The sequence below is a fragment of the Gymnoscopelus braueri genome (genome assembly GCF_963280865.1).
Source record: "Gymnoscopelus braueri genome assembly, chromosome: 24".
Lineage (NCBI taxonomy): Eukaryota > Metazoa > Chordata > Actinopteri > Myctophiformes > Myctophidae > Gymnoscopelus > Gymnoscopelus braueri.
In genome coordinates this window covers 22,610,406-22,631,062 of record NC_137626.1, presented here as the reverse complement: position 1 = coordinate 22,631,062, position 20,657 = coordinate 22,610,406, and the positions used below count along the sequence as shown (strand labels likewise).

Sequence of the window (20,657 nt, the reverse complement as noted above, 5' to 3'; positions counted from 1 at the left end):
AATAAACCTCAGGTTTATTCTTAGTGTCATGCTTTGGAGTTTTTCCTTATGGCGTTTTAATGGAAGGAGGGAGAGTGGGAGGGAAGAGAACTGGGTTTAGACCCACAACATTGCGTGTGTGCGTGTGCGTTTCTAGGCTGGTTCCACACTAGTCTCTGACCCACAATTGTGTCCAATCATGAGGTCAGGGACCAATTTATTGAATACAATATTCCTCAATTGATTTGAACAGACACACTTGTGCTTCAACCAGCTTTAAGCTTCTGTTTTGACTATGAGAATCATCTTTTGCCCCAAAGTAGCATTTGGACCCTACGACGTGGTTTCCGCGTGCACAGACTGCACACACATGCAACCACGAGTGCAAGGACAGAGACACAAGTACAGCTAGAAGCTCCGTCTCATTCCAAGACAGTCTGGCAGCTTGTTATTTCTAAATGCCTGCTTTTTAGTTTTTTGTTTAACCACATGAACCCTAGCGTCCCAATTCCGGGGTGAACACATGGCTTGTAGATCGGCTATTTTAGGTAAAGAGTTTTGGTGCAGAAGGGGAAAAGGAGCAGACCAAGTATAACGATCTGGGGATCCTGGACAACTATGTATATAAGGTAGTTAAACTTTAGTTTAACTCTGACATCAGTACACACTATACCTAGCTTAAACGTCACATGTGATTTTGAGAGATTCTTATAGATACTAGTGCAATGCCTGTCGTAATGAATGCCCCTACGGGTGCTCAGCAATATAAATGGCAAGTTTGAAGTCAATTAGTTGAACAGTTCGAGCTGTACACTTGAAATACACCATCTAAAAATTTAAATACCCAACAGTGTCTGTGACTCCGTCCCTGTATGCACACTGGTCCTCTGGTATGGTAGGTCTTAGTTTTTGGGACCGGGTTAAGGTTAGGGCTTATGGAATGAATGTAGTCCATGGTGGGTCATCAAAAGTATAGTGAGTCGTGTTTGTTTGTTATCCCACTGCAGACAGTGGCACAGTGTTGTGTTGTTGAGGATGATGCCACTTTCTATTCAGTAGAGCCACGTTGCCTGCCAATGAGAGGGACAGTAAGAGAGACTCCATTGTCCCACAATTACACATGAATCTAGGCGCCAAACCCAAGAATCTGGACTCTACAGTACATCTCCAAGAAACTGTTGCAATGTGGAGGCTATGACACTTGGATTGTTCTTAGTTTGTTGTGATACTAATATCGATTTTCATTGGGAAATGTTCTATTCTTGTCTACCCTTCCTTGTGAGGCAGGTCAGAGCACAGAACAGCCCCTGTGGACCTTGCTTGCTCATGGACACATGGCAGACGGGGGACTTGAACCATGCTACCTCTGGCTAGAAGTATTTCACTGTATGACCCTGACACCCATAATATATGCCAAAGCTTACAGTCGCTTAATTACAATGATCAAGACGGTGAGTTGGCGAGTTCATTAGCCCAGGAGCCCCTGAGGGGTTCCCCTTACTCATCACTGATTCAATTTGTGTGCAGCGTTGTTTGTGGTGTGTGTGTGTGTGTGTACGTGTGCGTTTGTGTGTTGTGCATGTGTACAGAGGAACCATGTTAGAAATACGTTTTTGTGGAATGTCCTCTGGGTGCAGCCTCACCTCATGATGTGTTCCCTGTCCTTCCTCATCCCTGTAAACTTCCGTCAGTGGACAAGACACTGTAGGAAGTTGGTGAAACACTTCTCTTTCTAGTCATATTATGACTTCCTTTTTTTAGCCCAACATTGCCATGTGACGCATGTATCTTTTTTGTTTTAAAGAGAAACGACACTTGTATCTTTTAATCTTAGTTCATACCAAAGACTCACGAGATTAAACCAATTTAAGGCCGATGTACTGTATACCTTGTGTCGTGCTCTGAAAATACAAGCTCACAATGTTGTGCGGATGCAACGCGTTATGAGCTTGTAGGTCTGCTATTTTCGGCGCGACACCCTGTCACCATCGCACAACGGAGCATACATTTAAGCATGAGAACGTTGCAGAGAAACATCGCAGCAGTCAGAACTAATCATTTACCCAGGGGTTCTGCGGCCATATGTTGGGAGCCATTGCTGTGAAGCAGTAGTTCTAAACTCGTTTCTCACTGGAACTATGGAGTCATATATTAAATCATACTGTACTTCCTCTATTAGTTTGTCTTTTTCCGAACACTGCTTTAACGGGTAAAGAACAATAGGGCAGATATATAATATGTTTGTGTTTGTCCATCACAAAGCTAGGCTTCAATTCATACAGATGTCTGTAATAATTGAATATTCTTCTTGATCTGCACTAATCCAAGCTCTGTTTTTTGGAGATGGGACACACACACAACACAAGGTCACCTGAGCATGTGCGTGTGTGCACACACACACACACACACACACACACACACCACTCTGTGTGTGTGCATGTGTGTGTGCACGCAATATAAATAACGGATAACTAACACAAGGTTGCACACACAAATTCCAGCACAGTGTTTCCCGTGTGACCCAGTTTCTGTTTGGTGTGTGTGTGTGTGTGTGTGTGTGTTTGTTTTTGAGTTATCCTGCTGCAGTGACAGATGGGGTCCTGGTAAACCCTGTCTATAATTCCAGATAATAGAGCTTGGATTCCCTTACATGTGTGGACACACTATCACACCGACACACACACACACACACACACACACACACACACACACACACACACACACACACACACACACACACACACACACACACACACACACACACACACACACACACACACACAGCTGTAGACTAACTGGACAATCCTGGCTGGCGGGTGGGTGGGCGCACCGACGCACGCGCACACACATGCGCGCAGCTAGACTGGCTGGACAATCCTGGGTGCCGTATACCCTACAGCTGCTCAGTTACATGCCACTACAACAGTTGACATTTCATACCAGCACAGCAAGTTGTCTCTTAACCCAGTGCCTTTAAGTCTACATTCCATGATTTTCCACATACCAAAAAAACAGATGAGCTGAATGTATGGCTCACACATACTTATAAAACATCAATAACATTGTACAGGTTCTCCCACACACGGTAAAATCCTCAGTATTAATTTATCCATTTACTGTGCGTTGGCAGGCCAAACCTTTGTCCATTAAACCACTTGAACGCTAGCGTCCCTATTCTGGGGGGAACACTTGCTGAAAACGGAGGATCTACAAACTCACAATGTGTTGCAACGCCACGCGTTGTGAGCTTGTAGATCTGCTATTTTCGGCGAAGACATTTGGTGTAGAGGGGAAGAAAGAGTGGACCAGTCAACTAAGTTAGTTTAAGTAGAAATTATAGTATAGAGGGTAAATGGTTAAAAGGGATTTGATGTTGAAATGCCTCCACTATTTTCCTTCTCAGCTAACTGATAAGGAACCCTGCGGTCATGGGGTTTCTTCCCTATCCTCCTGGTGTGTGTGTGTGTGTGTGTGTGTGTGTGTGTGTGTGTGTGTGTGTGTGTGTGTGTGTGTGTGTGTGTGTGTGTGTGCACACACAGTAACATCCTCAGTGTTCATTTAAAGGGGCTGTAAGGGATATTATTTTGTTAAAATAAATGTTAAATAGCTCTATATTTCCATAGTAGTCATTGCTATAGTATATATGTTTGTTCAATAACACTGTCTCTCCATTTCTTTAGTAAACAGAAAATACATTTTCCGGTCGGGATGCCAACTTGTACTTTATTGTACAGGTACATAAGAGTAAAATGTATTTTTGTTTGGCTTCCTTCAGACAATGCAGCAGCATAGATAATAACAAAATAATGATGAAATCGTAAAAAGATTGAAAGAAAAGAGCAAAAAAAAGAATAAAAAGAGAGCATCATCATTATGTACATGTGCATATAATCTTGTTATATTGTATACACAAACAGCATTTTTTTCCAGTAGCTGCCACCTAACTTTGTGTAAAGAACTTTATACACAGTATATTCTATATACAGCACATTAGGTACAGTACTGTAGGTGCAGTTCCTAATCTATAACGTAATAGTGCAAGAAAAGGACGTAGAGGTGTGAGGGATGGGAGGGCGTGTAGTGTTTCCCTTTGCCCTGGTTCGTTCTAATTCTTATCAGTTCGTTCATGTACCTGATTGTACGGGGAAAGAAGCGTTTTTGCAGTCTATTGCCAGTAGCTTTGAGACTGCGTTGCCGTTTTCCGTGCGGCAACATCTCACGGTCTGTGGTTGGGATGGCTTGGATCCTTGATGATTCCGCGAGCTTTGCTCACACGGCGTTTGTCGTACAGGGCTTGGATTGGGGGAGATCACATCCGCTGATGCGTTCAGCTGTCCGCACAACCCTGTGCATTGCCTTGCGATTGAGGTGGGTGCAGCTGCCATACCAGGCAGTGAAGCAGCCAATGGGATCAGGATGCTTTCTGTGGTGCCTCTATAGAAAGCTCTTAGGACTTTGGAACCCATGCCAGTTTTCTTCAGTTTTCTGAGAAAGTAGAGGCGTTGTTGTGCTTTCTTCCCCACCCGCTCTGTCTGCACTGCCCAGGTGAGATCTTCAGTGATGTGCACCCCCAGGAATTTGAACTCTCGGACCCTCTCCAGGAGAGAGAACTCATACAGGATACTGGATAATCAAGTGAGATTGGAAGTGATGAAAGATAAATGATCTTTGTTGAGTTCTCTCTCCTGATCGGATAAAACATTTTAATCTGCCCTGAAAATGTATTCTTATATTGTATAAGAGTTTGAGAGATGGGTAATATAGATTTTCATAAGCGACCCATAAGGGTTGATTTGGTTAAATTTGTACACTCTCAGAGTTAGAAATGGACTAATAAAAATGAATTGGTGTCCTTTCTGATCACATAGGATCATTGTCTAAGCATGGTTCTGACATTGCCCTCATCTCTGCTGATTGTTTATGAGCTTACTTTGCGGTTGCACTTTGTTTTTGGGAAGGTTTTGCTTCAATGAGATACTGTAGGACAGCAGAGACACAGGAAACCGAGGGCAGAGGGGGGGTGGGGGGTCTCCAGCCGGACCAGGGACGTTGCAATTATGTGGTCGACGCGCTAGCCGGGCAGCTACCAATGTGCCCCTTCACAGTTGTCGCCTGAATGCCTCAAATGTAAAGTCTCTATGACCTGACTGGACCTGATGTGTGTTTGAAGCAGAACTGAACAGAGAGGGAGGATCGGACCTCAGGGGGGTCATTGTGTGTGTGTGTGTGTGTGTGTGTGTGTGTGTGTGTGTGTGTGTGTGTGTGTGTGTGTGTGTGTGTGTGTGTGTGTGTGTGTGTGTGTGTGTGTGTCCAAAGTCACCCCCAGGAGTTCCTAGCAAAATGAGGAATGGTTTAAATACTTAAGCCCTATTTTATTTGCCGGATATTCAAAATAGAACAGTGAGCTTGTGGAGCTGCTATTTTGGAAAACTGCTGACAAATACTGGCAAATCTTTTCAAATGGGGGTCCGCAGTCAATGCATGAAAACGTTTGAGAACCAGTGCTGTACAGTATGTGGCTCTGTGCAGCCATGTGCGCCCTGCAGGAGTGTGCACAGTTGTATTGTGTGTGTGAACATCAGAGGGGTCCCTGCTGCCACCTGTGCCTTTGATCTCTGAGGAGCCGGCTGCTAATGCAGCTTTTGGACTGACAACATGTGTTTAGCAGGATGACTTGTAGAAGCATAACCGTGTGTGTTTTGCAGGATGACTTGTAGAAGCATAACCGTGTGTGCACGTGCGCTTAATGAACACATGATTTTTTTTTAATGCAAAAAAAATGTTTTTGATAGAAAGCCACCTATTACACTGTGAATTATTTATTAGGCCTACACAGTAGCTAGTACAGTATGTGCTGTAGAATTTTCTCTCTTTCTAAAGGGCTATCATGATTCGGTCAAGTGTACAATCACATTGCGTAATCACTGTGACCTTTGGGAGTGTGAGAGGCTGACAGATGACACTGTAGACGCCTAGGCGAGACAGAGACAGAACATACAAAGTAAAAGATTCCTTTAACTGTCTATTTTAAAAAAAAATCATTTTTAGAATATTATTTGAATATATTATTTCATTAAGGAGATCGTGGAAGGATGGAGAGAGAGAGAGGGAATGGTATTGTGATAAGAAACCACTCATCTTCAAAAACCCCAGGCCAGGATTATGCAGTTTCATGGTGCTGAGTTCCAGCTGAATTGCAGTATATTATATAGTATAGCTCTCCACACAGAAGGAAGCATGACTGTCCACAATGAATATCTAAGCTTTTCTCAACTGTGACTTTGTGTAAGTGGACACAGTGGAAACCAGAACCACAGTTTCTTTAGAATTATTTTTAAATATGGGGAACATAGACTGTCACATTATTACGTGTGTGTGTGTGTGTGTGTGTGTGTGTGTGTGTGTGTGTGTGTGTGTGTGTGTGTGTGTGTGTGTGTGTGTGTGTGTGTGTGTGTGTGTGTGTGTGTGTGTGTGTGTGTGTGTGTGTGTGTGTGTGTGTGTGTGTGTGTGTGTGTGTGTGTGTGTGTGTGTGTGTGTGTGTGTGTGTGTGTGTGTGTGTATATATATATATAGTTATAGTTCTCATTTGACACACATTATACAGTATACAATCATGCATACACACACAATTGTACATGCATGCATGATATAGCATACATGCCACAAACATACACACACGCGGATGTTTATGCACAAACACATTGTGAACCACAGCCAGGCCAACGCATTAAATATGTAGGAATGTGTGAAGGAATCATGTCCTCCATTCCAACAAGCCCCCCAAACATCTTTTCTGTTCTTTAACCTCTCCAAATCCAGGGTTTATTTTCCTTCACAAGCACGCACGCGCGCACACACACACGCGCGCGTGCAAATACTTTAATGCAGTTTGCGACACTCACTCAGACAAAGCTAGGATTGGATGTCCCCTGTCTATTGAGGAAGTGGGTTTCTTGCATTTACAACCGTTGACAATATATAGGATGAGAAAGTTATGAAATCCAATTGATTGGATGTTATATTAAATGGGATTGAATGGCTTATTCCCAAAACTAGTGAGTTTTGCGAATAGAATGGAACATATATATGTTTTGTTTCATAGAAGGTACTGTGGGGGGTGTGTCATTCATCCTCTCTCGCCACCAGTTAAGTCCCTGAATGAGGAATGAATGAATGGTTGTGGGGTGTGTGGGGGTCTGCAGTATTTGGGGGATGGGTACAAGGAGGAGGGGGACATTCTTTTTGTACCCCCCCCCCCCATAGGTTTTGAATCTGGGACTGGCCCAGTTTCTGTTGCAGGCTAGCCGCTGTAGTGAGATTTTCATTCATTTCATTGAGTCAAAGCAGTGTGTTTTAAGAATGGAACCCTCACAGCCTCAGCACCCATTGAAAGGCTGCTTGACGCCTGAATGTCTGATGTATGTACCTCCCCATGGACATGGGTTCTCTTAGCCTAGCATCCCAATTCTGGGCTTGTGGGCAATGTGATGTGATGTGAGCTTGATTGGTTATTTTCAGGGATTTGATGCAGAGGGGAAAAATGGAGGGGGAGTACAGACCCCTGGGGGATTCCAGTCAACAAAGTACTGTACAGTATATAGTGTTTAAGTATTCAAAACTTTACATTGTCAACCACAAAGCATAGGGCTGTTTGTTTGATTTTTGGGATACTTTTTTACCAGATTTTGGTATGTTTTTAATTCGTACTTGGTGATAATCCCACTTTAAAAATGTCTGCTTCTTGTCTGTCACTGTTATGTAGTCCTGGATCACACTTAATCCCCATCTTCTCCTTCATTTCTCACCAAAGAGGCAAAGCTAACCCCAGATTTGATTGCATTTTAAAAATGAGCCTCTTTGGCTTAGCGTTTGCATCACTGTGCTTTCTGTTGTTTCGGCGCTGTGTCCTCCAGAATCGTTCACTCGTCTCTGAGACAATGCAGCAGACCAGAAGCTAGCTTTTCAAAGAACCACACCCTCACAAGTTTCAAAGGGTGGTATTGGTGGCAGGAGTTGTAGACTCACACACAAGGCTGATGTCCAGAAACATCCTAAATAGATTGAATAGTATAGTATTAGAGTACGTTTATGCTGTTGCTGTCGGCATACCTTTTACTTATCTGCATAATTGTAAGGGGGGACAGTAATCTGACTGATATTTTGTTTTAAGTATTGACCAGTAGACTGTAAATTGTAGTTAGTGACGACAAGTTTACAACTTCAGTAGGTCAAGAGTATTGGGTTCTAGTTTAGGGGTCACTTGGACACACACACACACACACACACACACACACACACAAATGCATTTGCGCACATATACACACACACAGACACAGACACACACATATACACACACAGCACATGTCTGGATACGTTCCAAAACCTAACCCTGACACACTCTACTAACAGCTGGGCCTACACACACATGTGGAACTACACACACACACACACACACACACACACACACACACTCACACTCACTCACTCACTCACTCACTCACTCACTCACTCACTCACTCACTCACTCACTCACTCACACACACTTCAGACAGTGTGACACAATACTGTATCTTAGTTTTCATACACTACAGCAATGAGGGACACACAATTAACTGTGCAATGTTAGAGACAGTATACATAATCTACCTGGGTTATTAGCATCATGGTATGTGCCAAGTTTATCCTTCTTTCCTGTTATTTCAGTCCTGTTTTCCTCTCAACATTTCTCCTTCTCTCTTCTTCTTTCCTTATGGTTTACCCTGTAATAGAGCCTAGTTAAAACGTTCCTCCCTGTCATTGGAGAAATTGCAGGTTGTCTTCAGATGTTTTGTAAAAGCTTGGGTCAGCCGTACAATTGGCTAGCAAGCTGGAGTTCTCTAATATATGTGGTCTGGAGGAATTCAAAGAGCGCGTCCACAACGCCTACATCCATTTATTCATCCAGATCATTATCTGAAACTGTCACTATCTCTAAAATACAGAGGATGTAATATTTGCAGTTGGTGGTCAAGGGTCTAACTTTAACTTTTGTGATGAAAAGTTCAATTGGCGAAGTAAGTTTATTTGTATATAGCACATATCTCCAACAAGGCAACAATTCTAAATGCTTTACACAAAACATTAAGCATTGAAACATTAAAAGCACATACTAAAGGCCATTTGAACACAATAAAAAAGTTCAAATAAAACAAAAAAATAAGAAGATAAAATTGGCAGTGAAATGCAGCGGCAAGAAAAGTCCTTTAAAAATAACTGAGTTGGAACAGTCGTGTAGTTTTCTGGAAGGTTCCAGATATGTGGTGCATGAGTACTGAATGCTGCTCAAGGTCAACGATCAAGGTCAGAATGTAGAAACGATGTTTGGATTTTCATGAAACTTGGTGGGAATAATAATTAGGTCATGCCGTCATGGCCACACTTGAGGTGTTCAGGCAATCCATGCCTATGCTTTTGATATCCACCTCTCGCCATTATTGTTTTATGGCCGGTGGGGGGGGTGTGTGTGTGTGTGTGTGTGTGTGTGTGTGTGTGTGTGTGTGTGTGTTTAGTGAAAATAGTCGATCTACAAGTTCTGATCTTGTAGATCGGCTACTTTCACTATTTTATGCACGACAAAATACATATTCTAAGGCTTTTTTTCTTTAGCAAATCCAACCCTGTATATATCATAGTTGCTGTAACCTTGTCTGCGTGTGCACATGAGGCCTATAATGTACATGTACAGTATGATGACTCATTGTTTAGCCAATGGTGTATGGTGGTGACATATGTAAGAGGACTGTAACTTTAATCTTTTAAATCTGTAGGATTCCTCAGACCCCCGCCCGCCCCACCCTCTCCTTTTCTGTCTCTTGCTATTCTGTGAAAGAGAACTGGTCAAACCTAACTTTAGATTTTGGCTGGACCGTTCCTTAAAGTTATAATGCAGTTTGTTCAGTTCAACACACGTTGACATTGTTTTATCCAAATATTCTTTGACAGCGGCACACACACACACACACACACACACACACACACACACCAGTCATAGACCCAGTCTCTACTAGTATAACCAAATACCCTCACTCTCGCACGCACGCACACACACACACACAGGTAAAATAGCACAGGGACACGATGCAAACTCATGAAGCACGCACGCACGCACATAAGCACGCACGCACACGCACGCGCACCCACACCCACACCCACTCACACACAGTCCTTTGCCCTCATCAGTCTCTGGTTTTGTCTTTGATACAATTCACTCTCCTCTCCTTGTTCCCTCCTGTCATCTTCCATCTACCTAACCCTTATATGAAGCTCTTAGCATGAGCCACTTGGACAAGACATTCATTCAGGTGTGTGTGTGTGTGTGTGTTTTGAAGAAACTTTGATCCAGACACACCAACCCCTCTCTCTCATGACATATAGTATGCGCCCAGAAAATATCGGATTGCCCAGATTTGAGCATCTCTCTCTCTCTCCCTCTCTCTCTAGATGACATTATGCAGAGGAGATGCAGTCCACTGTTTGCAGCAGAAATCGGCTCCGAGCTTCAGAAACGGTTTGCCTTTCTGCCAGGTGTGTTTGATTTCTCCATATTTTAACGTTTTTGTGTTTTTTTTTGTAAATGAATGCCCTACTTGATCATACTCACACGTCACACAAAAGTATCAGATTTACAAGCTCGAAGCGTGGCTTGAAGCAACACGTTTTGAATTTAAATCCTGAGAAGTAACAGTTTCGGACATACTGTATGAGATTTCCACCCGACAGACGATATACCCCAACGGCACAAAGCAGCCGTACACAATTAGCCAATTGTAATATAGTTCAAGAAAGCAAAATGCCTCAGCTTTACTTTGAATAAGCTATGAATTGGAATCAAACAATTGAATTGGATGCAATTTGGTTAAATTCAACACAGTGTCTTGTACAGTACTAACCCCAGTCCTTCTAATACTTTTTCCTGTTCTAATCGTTAGTTTTTTTATAGTCTCCCTTAATGTTTTGTAGTAAATTCATGAATACATTACTTTTTCCTGTCTATTTTCCTCCACCAAAAATGTAACACTTAAGCCCTATTCAGAATCTGCAATCTGCACACATATACCATATATATCCGCCGATCACATAGCAGTGCCCAGCGTCATACAAAAACGTGTCCGTTTCTTCCATTAGTGGGTCAGGTTGCTATTTAGATCACCCTGGTGATTAATTATTCACAAGCCGTTACCAAACAGGCATTGTTGCATAGTAACCCAACTTGGAGCTCGCTTTAACTGTCTGTTTGTGTGTGATGTTTAGGTTTTGGGGCCACTATGCTATCGTTTTGTTCTGAAAGAGGCTAGCCATCTATCAGTGGGTCTGTGTCTTTTTGTCCCAAAACTTCTGGTGTACAATGCCAGTAGGCTAATGTAGAACCCCACACATTTTTGTTCACATAGTTCTATACATTTTTTGTTCTTGTTTTTGGTAATAATTATAATGGAAGTCAATGGATTGAAGCCCGAGATCTACATGAAGCCAGGGTGTTATTAATATACCTTTTAGATATTTTTTGTTATATTTAGGTTGTCACGAGTTGCAGCTCATCTTCTGTTATTTCATGTTATTTGTATTCCCTCAATCATGTAGTTGTGGTTGTGTCTGTTGTCCTACCTGCAGAGTGTTCTTGTGGAAAATATCTAGTAAATTTGATTATAAAGGGTTAGGGAAAATTAGGGAAAATACCTCACATTATTGCATGGTAATGTACCAAAAATGTGGTCGTAAACATGTTTGAGTTGGGCCCCTACAACATGAGTCACTGATCCAGGATGAAACTTAATTTACTCTCTTAAATACCCATGCAGAATTAGTTTAAAAGAAGTCTGAAATGTAATTGGATTCCATTTTACTTAGTAATCAGTTTAGTGATATCTCAGTGTAAATAATGTTTTATTTGTGCCACAAGTCCGCAAGGACTTTTTTGGTCGGACCTTTTAGACAAAAGTATTATAAATGTAACTGTGTTGTTTTGTTTTACATTCTTTTTGCCTAATAACAATTTCAATCAATCAATCAATCAATCAAAACCATTTACAATTTAGCCTATTTAGCCTTTGCCTTAGTTCCAAAGTCATATTTTTGACTGCTGGGTAAAACATATTACCATAGTTTTTTGTATTACTATACCTAATTCCCTGCCATTTTATGGTCGAGATTAATTGCATGGATGAATTGATCAAAATAATGAATAGATAGATTCATCAATTATGAAAATAGCCCATAGATAATTGTGGCCCTTAAAAAGCCTGTATTAATAGAAAGTCTGTAGTTCCTTATTATGCTGAACTCCAACAGACTGGACAAACCCATTGGCTCACATGGATTAATCAATACAAATATTTTAATATAAATAAACATTATCTACTGTACGGCCCTAAAAAAACGTATGTAAGGATGTCAATCTACCCAAACGGAAGAAGAAAATAAACCCCACAAAAGCATGTACTGATATATAATGACATACAGAAGAGTCTTGTGTATGATTGAAAGTAATGACATACAGAATAGCCTGGTGTGTAAATAAAGGTAATGGCAGACACAAAGCATCTTTAACCCTTCCATGACCGTCAGTTATTTCCTCTGCGTTGGCAGGCGGCCGCGGGGAAAACGGACGTCCCATCATCGTCTTCCCAGAATTCCCTGCATTTAGTGAGCTGGACGAGGAGGAGCTTCAGAGTGTACTCGGCTACCTGACCAGCATACCCAGGTTGGACATGCGAACGCACGCACGCACGCACCCACCCACACTGAGTTCTGCTTTCATGGTGCTCTCTCTGTCTCTGAATTGTGTATCGCTGAATTTTATATTGCTGACACTTGGTTAATCTGCAACACACGCACACACACACACACACACACACACACAGGCGTGCCGCGTGCACATATAAAGGTTAATGAGCCTTAAATGTATGGCAGTGCCTGTGGAATGGATGGCCATAAAATTGTTGAAGGGTTCCATTCCATAGACAAAAAGGTAGACGCTGCGTCGGATTCTGGGGAGTATGTATCTGCATGCGCCATATTGGGAAGGGAGAGGCAGCTTGGAACTGTACAGAACTCCACTGGAAGAAGAGACCTGGTTAGTTTGTGTCCAGCTTTGGATGAGATTGGTTCAGAACGAAGATGTGTTTGTGCTCAGGGAGCACATTGAGGATACCCCAATTTGGTATCGACAGCCCACATTTTATGTTATTGTCATTAGTTTTGGACATGGACATAAATACATTAGAAGGTTCGGCTCCCCCTTGCCAATATGACGGCCGCAGAGATAGGTCGCTCCAATGAACTGCAGCGGCCAAATACGTATCTACTTCTATATCTATCTCTCTCTCTCTCTCTTTGTCTGTCTGTCTGTTAAGAATAGTTTTGTGAATGAGGCCCTCTCTGTCTCCTCTGATCTCTAAGGTTTCCCTCGCTCTTAAGTTTATATATGTATGTATATTAGTATTTGTGTGTATTGTAGTCTATTGTAGAGAGAGAGGGGACACACAATGCAAACACAAAACTTGTAATGTAACACCATCTGCAGCCAGTAGATGTCAGCACAATGCTAGCATTCAGACTGAAGTCCTGGGTAGCCTCATGTCATGAGTTACCACAGCAGGTACACTGAGAGATCAAAACGGAAAGAGAGACACACCCACAGAGCGAGAGGGAGGAAGCTTATTTTAATCAGCTGTTTATTAATTTTCACTCTCTTCATGGTCCTTGTTTCTATAAAGATAGTTAATGTTTTAATGTTGATGTAAAGAGGTTTGTGCCAATAAAGCATTTTCAATTCAGAGAGGGAGCATGAAAGGATAATAAAGGTCATGAGAGAAGATGCATGCAGAGAAAACAGACTGAAGAGAAATGGATTTAAAGAAAGACAATGCCTTTGTTGTCTCTTTCTCCGTCTGTTCTCTTTCCTTTTTGTCATCATTTTATTTCTCTTGAGTCATCAGAATGTTGACATCACGGCAGCAGATCCTGTGTTCATCTATCTGTCATCATTCTACACCTACACTCTTTAATTTCTTAACTATCTGTTATCATTTTTGCCTCCACTGTTTCATCTCTCTTATCTCGCCTCTTATCTGTCTCCTCTTCCGTCTTCTCTCCTATTATTATTATTATTATTATTATTTCTCCCTCTCTACGCCTCCTCATTTCCTCTTTCTCTCTCACATCCTTTCACCTTTTCTTGCCTTTACTGCTGACGCACACACACACACACACTATGAAAAGGAGCGAGGGAGAAAAGGGGAGGGGGTGGTATGGTACTAGGTAGGGGGGGGGGGCTTGTGTTCTTATGTCCGCCCCCAGCTCCACACCAGCCATTCACACCCCGCCTGGGCCCGAGCAGCCATTCAGCACCACTCTGAGCGACGATTGGCCAGCGGAGAGTGGTGAACGGTGGGCTTAATTTTAATTGGCAGAGGACTCAAAGCGGGTAGAGGAGGGAGGGAGGGAGAGAGCGAGAGAGAGAGAGATGCTGTAGAAGGATGCAAAGAGGCTCCATCTCTCCATCTAGGTGCAACGATCACATTTTATATCACAAATCACAGCGAGGGAATGAAGGAACCATGACAGCATTGGAATAAGGAAGAATTGGAGAAAATTGACCGATTTCCAGACGGTGACAATGGAATATTAATGGCATTTTCCTGGATTATTGAAGACTTGGGGGGGAATGCCATTTGGGAAATCAGTCGGCTAGGCTGCCGTGTTAGGAATATTATTCCAGCCGCAGGAATGAATTGATGATTAGCTGCCGCGGCCTTCACTTGGTAGGACATACAGTAGCATCTATTTTCTGTGCGTGCGTGCGTGCGTGCGTGCGTGCGTGCGTGCGTGCGTGCGTGCGTGCGTGCGTGCGTGCGTGCGTGCGTGCGTGCGTGCGTGCGTGCGTGCGTGCGTGCGTGTGTGATTTGACTATTGGCTAATATTGTTATCCAGATGGACCACCTCAGCAGTATTTGTATGTTGGCTCGTCAGTGTGTGTGTGTTTGTGCATGCATGTGTTGCAAATCTGGCATCATAACAGTCAAGGCGTTGTGTGTGTGTGTGTGTTAGTATGCATTTGCTTACTGATAATAATTATACACAATTTGATTTTGGGGGGAAAACCTACTACGCGCGCGCGTGTGCGCGCACACACACACACACACACACACACACACACACACACACACACACACACACACACACACACACACACACACACACACACACAGGCTTGCACACATATAAAGGTTAATGAGCCTTATTTGGATGGCAGTGCCTGTGGAATGGATGGCCATAAAATTGTTGAAGGGTTCCATACTCACTCACTCACACACACACACACACACACACACACACTGTTGCTATGGTAATCAGAGGGCATGCTCATATTCATAACGTAGACAAACTGTTAAGCACTTTTGATCTCACACACACACACACACACACACACACACACACACACACACACACACACACACACACACACACACACACACACACACTTTTTTTCACACACACTTACTACACAGTAAAATCATCAGTGTTAATTTGTCTATTTGTAACTCTGAGAGGGTACAAATGCAACAGGTCCATTTGGTTACATTTATACCCTCCCAGAGTTAAATTAACACTAAGGATTTTGCTGTGTATGCTGTAAGCATCCAAACCAAGTCCTGGTGCTTGGGAACCACCCTGAATACAGCTGGTTTTCTATCCTACCAGGGAGTTAATTGCGTTCACAAATTAGACCTGGGACAACAGGGGAATACAATTAACTACCTGGTTGGATGGAAAACCAGCAGTAGCAGAGAGGAACTACATTGTACCACTGTTCTAGCTATTGTAATGACTTTAGACCTAACACGCGCCGCACGCACACGTACACACACACACACACACACACACACACACACACACACACACACACACACACACACACACACAGTTGCTATGATGATCAAGATGGTCTCTTGGAATCATGACATCTGATGGATTCACATTGAACTGATAACACATACTGTACTGAACACACACACACACACACACACACACACACACACACACACACACACACACACACACACACACACACACACACACACACACACACACACACACACACACACACAGGCCTCTTCCATGGTGATCATTGTGTTTTTCCTCTCTGCAGTGTTGCATCGTCAGGAGTGGGTTTCATCTTGGTTGTTGACAGACGTCAGGACAGATGGGCTGCTGTGAAAGCTACCCTGCTCCGCATCGCTGTAAGTAGTACTCTTGCTGTGTGTGTGTGTGTGTGTGTGTGTGTGTGCGCAGCTCAGAATAGATGAGGAGAAGAGACATGAATGTTGTTTATATAGCATGTTGTTTAGACAGATGCAGTAGGTTCATTGTTTACTTGGTGTCCTTGTTTCTTTGAGGCACTACATTGTTCTCTCTGTACTCTGCTTACAGTATGTGACTGTTTGCTTTGTTGTTTATTGACTAGAGTTCATGCTTGCTCTGCTGCGTTCTCACACTTGTAAGTCACTCTGGATAAGAGTGTCTGTTAAATGCTTACATTTTAAATTTACACATAGATGGAGAAACGTGTGTGTGTGTGTGTGTGTGTGTGTGTGTGTGTGCGAGCGCAAAACCGTGCTCATTGATAAGTGTGTGTACCTGTGCATAATTTCATTTTTTCATCATTGCTAAAAACATTTGAATGGATCACTAATGGATTATTCTGTCACTTTCACGAGTTGCATTCATAGTGAGACTCAGTCAAAAAATAGCAGTATTTATGTTTGAGTGGGCAGTGGTGCCACACACTGGTGGGAACTGTGTGTGTGTGTGTGTTGGAACAGATTCCACTGATTGCGTGCTGGTTTTCTCTGGTTGTGTGTTGTGGTGTTTTCCCATCAAAACAGTGCGTTTGTGTGAGAGCGTGGGCTGTTAGCCTAGTAGCCTAGTTATTGAGCAACGCCACGACTTCACTGCTTCAGCTCACATGACAAACGGATTGTTTGCACTCGGTTAAAAAGCGGATGAGGGAAGTAGGGAAAGACGATAAGGCGTGAATGGAATGCGAGGGAAGGAAGACAGGATTGAAGGAATGAGATGAAGGGATCTACCTCAGACAGGATAGAACAGAGAGAGCGAGAGAGAAAGAGAAAATAAAAGATGTGAGTGATTCAGTATTTACACATTGTGTAACCCAAACGGTACAGCTAGGCCTGTGTCTATGTACAGCACATATTATAGTAAAACCCTCAGTGCTGATTTTACTAAGAGGCTAGTGTAAAAATTGACCCAAATGGACCCTTGCAGGATTTTACTGTGGGATACAGTATGTGAACTAATTGGCCCTGATACCAGGGTGCAATATGTTTCACAAGCCTGATTTATACTTATTTGCGTGCTGATGTTGCACACGGAAAATAGCCCATCTACAAGCTCACAACGCATCACAGTGCGACACGTTGTGAGCTTGTAGATTGGCTGTTTTTGGTGCGTGACGCAATGCACTTCCAATTATTTCAGGCATTAGCTGTATTTGCTCATGGGAGTACTCATAGTGGAGACATTTAGCTGCAGAATTTTAATATCCGGGTTCCTGGTGTCTGGGGAAAACATGTCAATTCACGTCATTAGTAGACTATTAGGCGGGCAATCTTACTAACAGTTAAAGCTGTTCCCCATAGCTTTCTAATTATGTGAAATAGTTTTTTGACTGACGAAACAGATTGCATCTAACATTACCTGCCAAACGTGTTAGCACAGAGTTCCCATTATTATTAATCTAGTGTCTCATTACATGGATACTTCTGGGACGTCGATCCCTGACACTCTGGTACTCACCCCATCTACGCTCAGACTGTGCAGAATCCATACCTGCCAACACTCCAGATTCCTGCGGGAGTCAGCATATTTTTAAGCCTTTCAATTCAATTTTATTAAAGTGTCAAATCACAACAAGTTGTCTCAAGACACTTTACATGTAGAGCAGAGACCCGACAGTCCCACCCTGAGCAAGCAAAAACTCCCCCTTAACTGGAAGAAACGTCAGGCAGACCCTAGGCTCTAGGGTGGGGGCCTTCTGCCTCGACCGTGTCGGGGGGAAAGAAGAGAGAGAGAGGGAGAGACAGAGGAGAGACAGAGAGAGATAGAAAGTAGTAACAATAACAATAGTAGCAAATATAATAGTGTAAGATAGTATATGATAATATAATATAGTACAACAATAATGTGTATACAGTATATAATGGTATAAGAATTTCTCCTTCTGTATGTCTGATTGGTAATTTCTCCTGTTAATCTCCCAACTTCATGCACAATACATGCGCAAACAACCCCTCAGGTTGCTGCTGAAAAGTGAAAAGGCATGAAACAGTTCCCAAGAAGAAATACACTTCAAAAGTTCAGTCCACTTACTGCGAGACCTTCATCTTTCTAACTCCTAATATATCCATATTCTAAACACTAGCCATACACCTATTCTAGAGGCTGTAGCTGACTGTGTAAATGTCTCCTGCAAAAGCTTATTTCACAGAATTTCCCCCCTTGCACATACGATTGAAGTCCAATCTACAGTAATGGTACGCGTGAGTCCTGTCTAAGTTCTTTGTCAGCAGTTCTTTATGGGATCGTTTAAGTTTGGTTGTTGCTGCAGAAGCAAATTCATCACATAAACCTCATAATTAAGTGTTTGTGGCTCTGATTGATGTGATGGAGTCTGAATTGGCTCCTATCACGTTTCGTACATTACTTTGGTCCCTTTGCACAATGTGCCATGCAACACACAAAAAACTAGAAGAAAATGACACAGTAAGAAATAATTCCCCAAGATGCTTAGGAGCAACATGTATATGGTGTATACTGGTGTCTGCTGTCTCTTTTCCGTCCACTGGAAATTATTTAGCTAAATTAAGCTTGATAGCGTGCTATAGTGAAGGCTATTCAGTGGTATAAAAGCCACAGTAATGAACAGAACTCTCACTTAAATTAGCCAGACCTATCAAAATAAGCCAGGATTTTCCTTTATCTGCCTTGATGGAATACCCACCTGCTCAGAGACGTGGTTAACCAGGTCTGAGACGTGGGGCTTTGTCAGGCTCTGCTGGCAGGATCCTCTCCTTGTTGTGCAACGTTTAACCTTTTAATATATGCAGATGTATGCTAATCTATGCTAATTGGACACGGATAAACATCAGGCGTAGGGGTTTTTCTATGGGATTCCCAAGAAATTTGTCCTGACCGTGACAGTAGCTCATATTGGGGATGGTCTGCTTCAATGATTGGCTACATCACTTTAACATTCACACTAGGGGTGTGCGCGCGCGCACACACACACACACACACACACACACACACACACACACACACACACACACACACACACACACACACAGGCAGTGAAATAATAAATTGAACTATCGTTTAATTTAGAGCATATGCTGAATCAAATTTTAGTTATAAAATAATCAGTGTAATTCTAATATATCTCTGCTGTCCAGCCAGAACCTGCTAACTCCAAAACGCTCATTGTCAGGAAACGAAAAGACATTTTTTTTTCAGGAAATGAAGAAAACCTTATATTTTTAAAACAAAGCAATACTGCCTCATCAAAGTTGGTATAGTGACTTTATATATCGTCAGATACTTGCATGTGTCATTATATTATCACCACTTTACCCAAACCCAGCGCAAGTGGAGATAGTAGTTTCAGACGAGCAGAAATCAAGCTGAAATGGAGTTAGGTGTCCGAACAACAATAGCTCCACTTGCTGCTGAGGGAGAGGTTTCAAAAGGGTACACATTTCCAAAAGCTAACAATGGATCTCCAAGCTCACAATGCATCACAACAACGTGTGAATTAATGCCCTGATGCTTCATGACACTTATATAGGCCAACAATAATAAACAGGACTTTAAATATTACAATAACTTTTGCAAAGAGGGGTTCACAGAATTGGAGTTTCAGTAGAACTAGCGCGAGTCGCGACAGAAATGCTATCAACTCTTTTCTTCTTATCACATTGCTCTCTTCATTAAACACTTCATAGATTTTAGAAATATAATTACTTGTTTTCATAACATTAGCGTCAGTGCTAAGTTTGATAAACAGGTACACTGCATAGTTTTAACCATAGGTTTTAACAGACTACGGGGAGTTTGTTTACGTGATCCTCCTCCTCGTTCACTGCGCAGCGCGCTCTGTTCTGTGTTGTGAAAAGGCTGCAGCAGAGTAGAGAGGGGGAGTTGTTTGTTTTTGACGGACAGTTTGAGGATCCAATGGAGTTGGGAGGTTTCGTCAGAGGCGCTTTTTAATACTTTTCATTGGTTCAAATGTTTAGATTTTTTACACAGACGTAAAGGGTGTTCAATAGCGTTGATTTATGAAAAAAAAAAGAAGCTGAAAATGGAGTTAGCTGGTTCGTCCCGGACACCGACAACTGTGTATATGTATATGTGTTTTACCTTAGCGCTTGGTATACTCTTGGTTGCTTGTTTTTGCAGGAAATGCACTTAAGACTTCTGGTGATTAGTAGTTTCGTTCCCTACCTGTTGAATGTTGAATGCACTTATTGTAAGTGGCTTTGGATAAAAGCGTCTGCTAAATGACTAATGTATGTGTGTGTGTGTGTGTGTGTGTGTGTGTGTTCTTTTATTCATTAATCTGT

At 42.4% G+C, this 20,657-nt stretch overlaps 1 protein-coding gene across 4 annotated transcripts in view; it reads left to right on the top strand.

Annotated features, from left to right (window-relative positions):
* The window catches only part of LOC308080913 (guanine nucleotide exchange factor DBS-like), a 100,141-nt gene that overhangs the window by 40,403 nt on the left and 39,081 nt on the right, over window positions 1–20,657 (top strand). For all 4 annotated transcript variants that reach the window (XM_080423011.1, XM_080423010.1, XM_080423013.1 and 1 more), the window contains exons 2-4: window positions 10,459–10,542; window positions 12,604–12,718; window positions 16,169–16,259. In XM_080423011.1, the coding sequence (XP_080279137.1) occupies window positions 10,459–10,542; window positions 12,604–12,718; window positions 16,169–16,259 (290 nt within the window). The remainder of the gene's footprint in view (window positions 1–10,458; window positions 10,543–12,603; window positions 12,719–16,168; window positions 16,260–20,657) is intronic.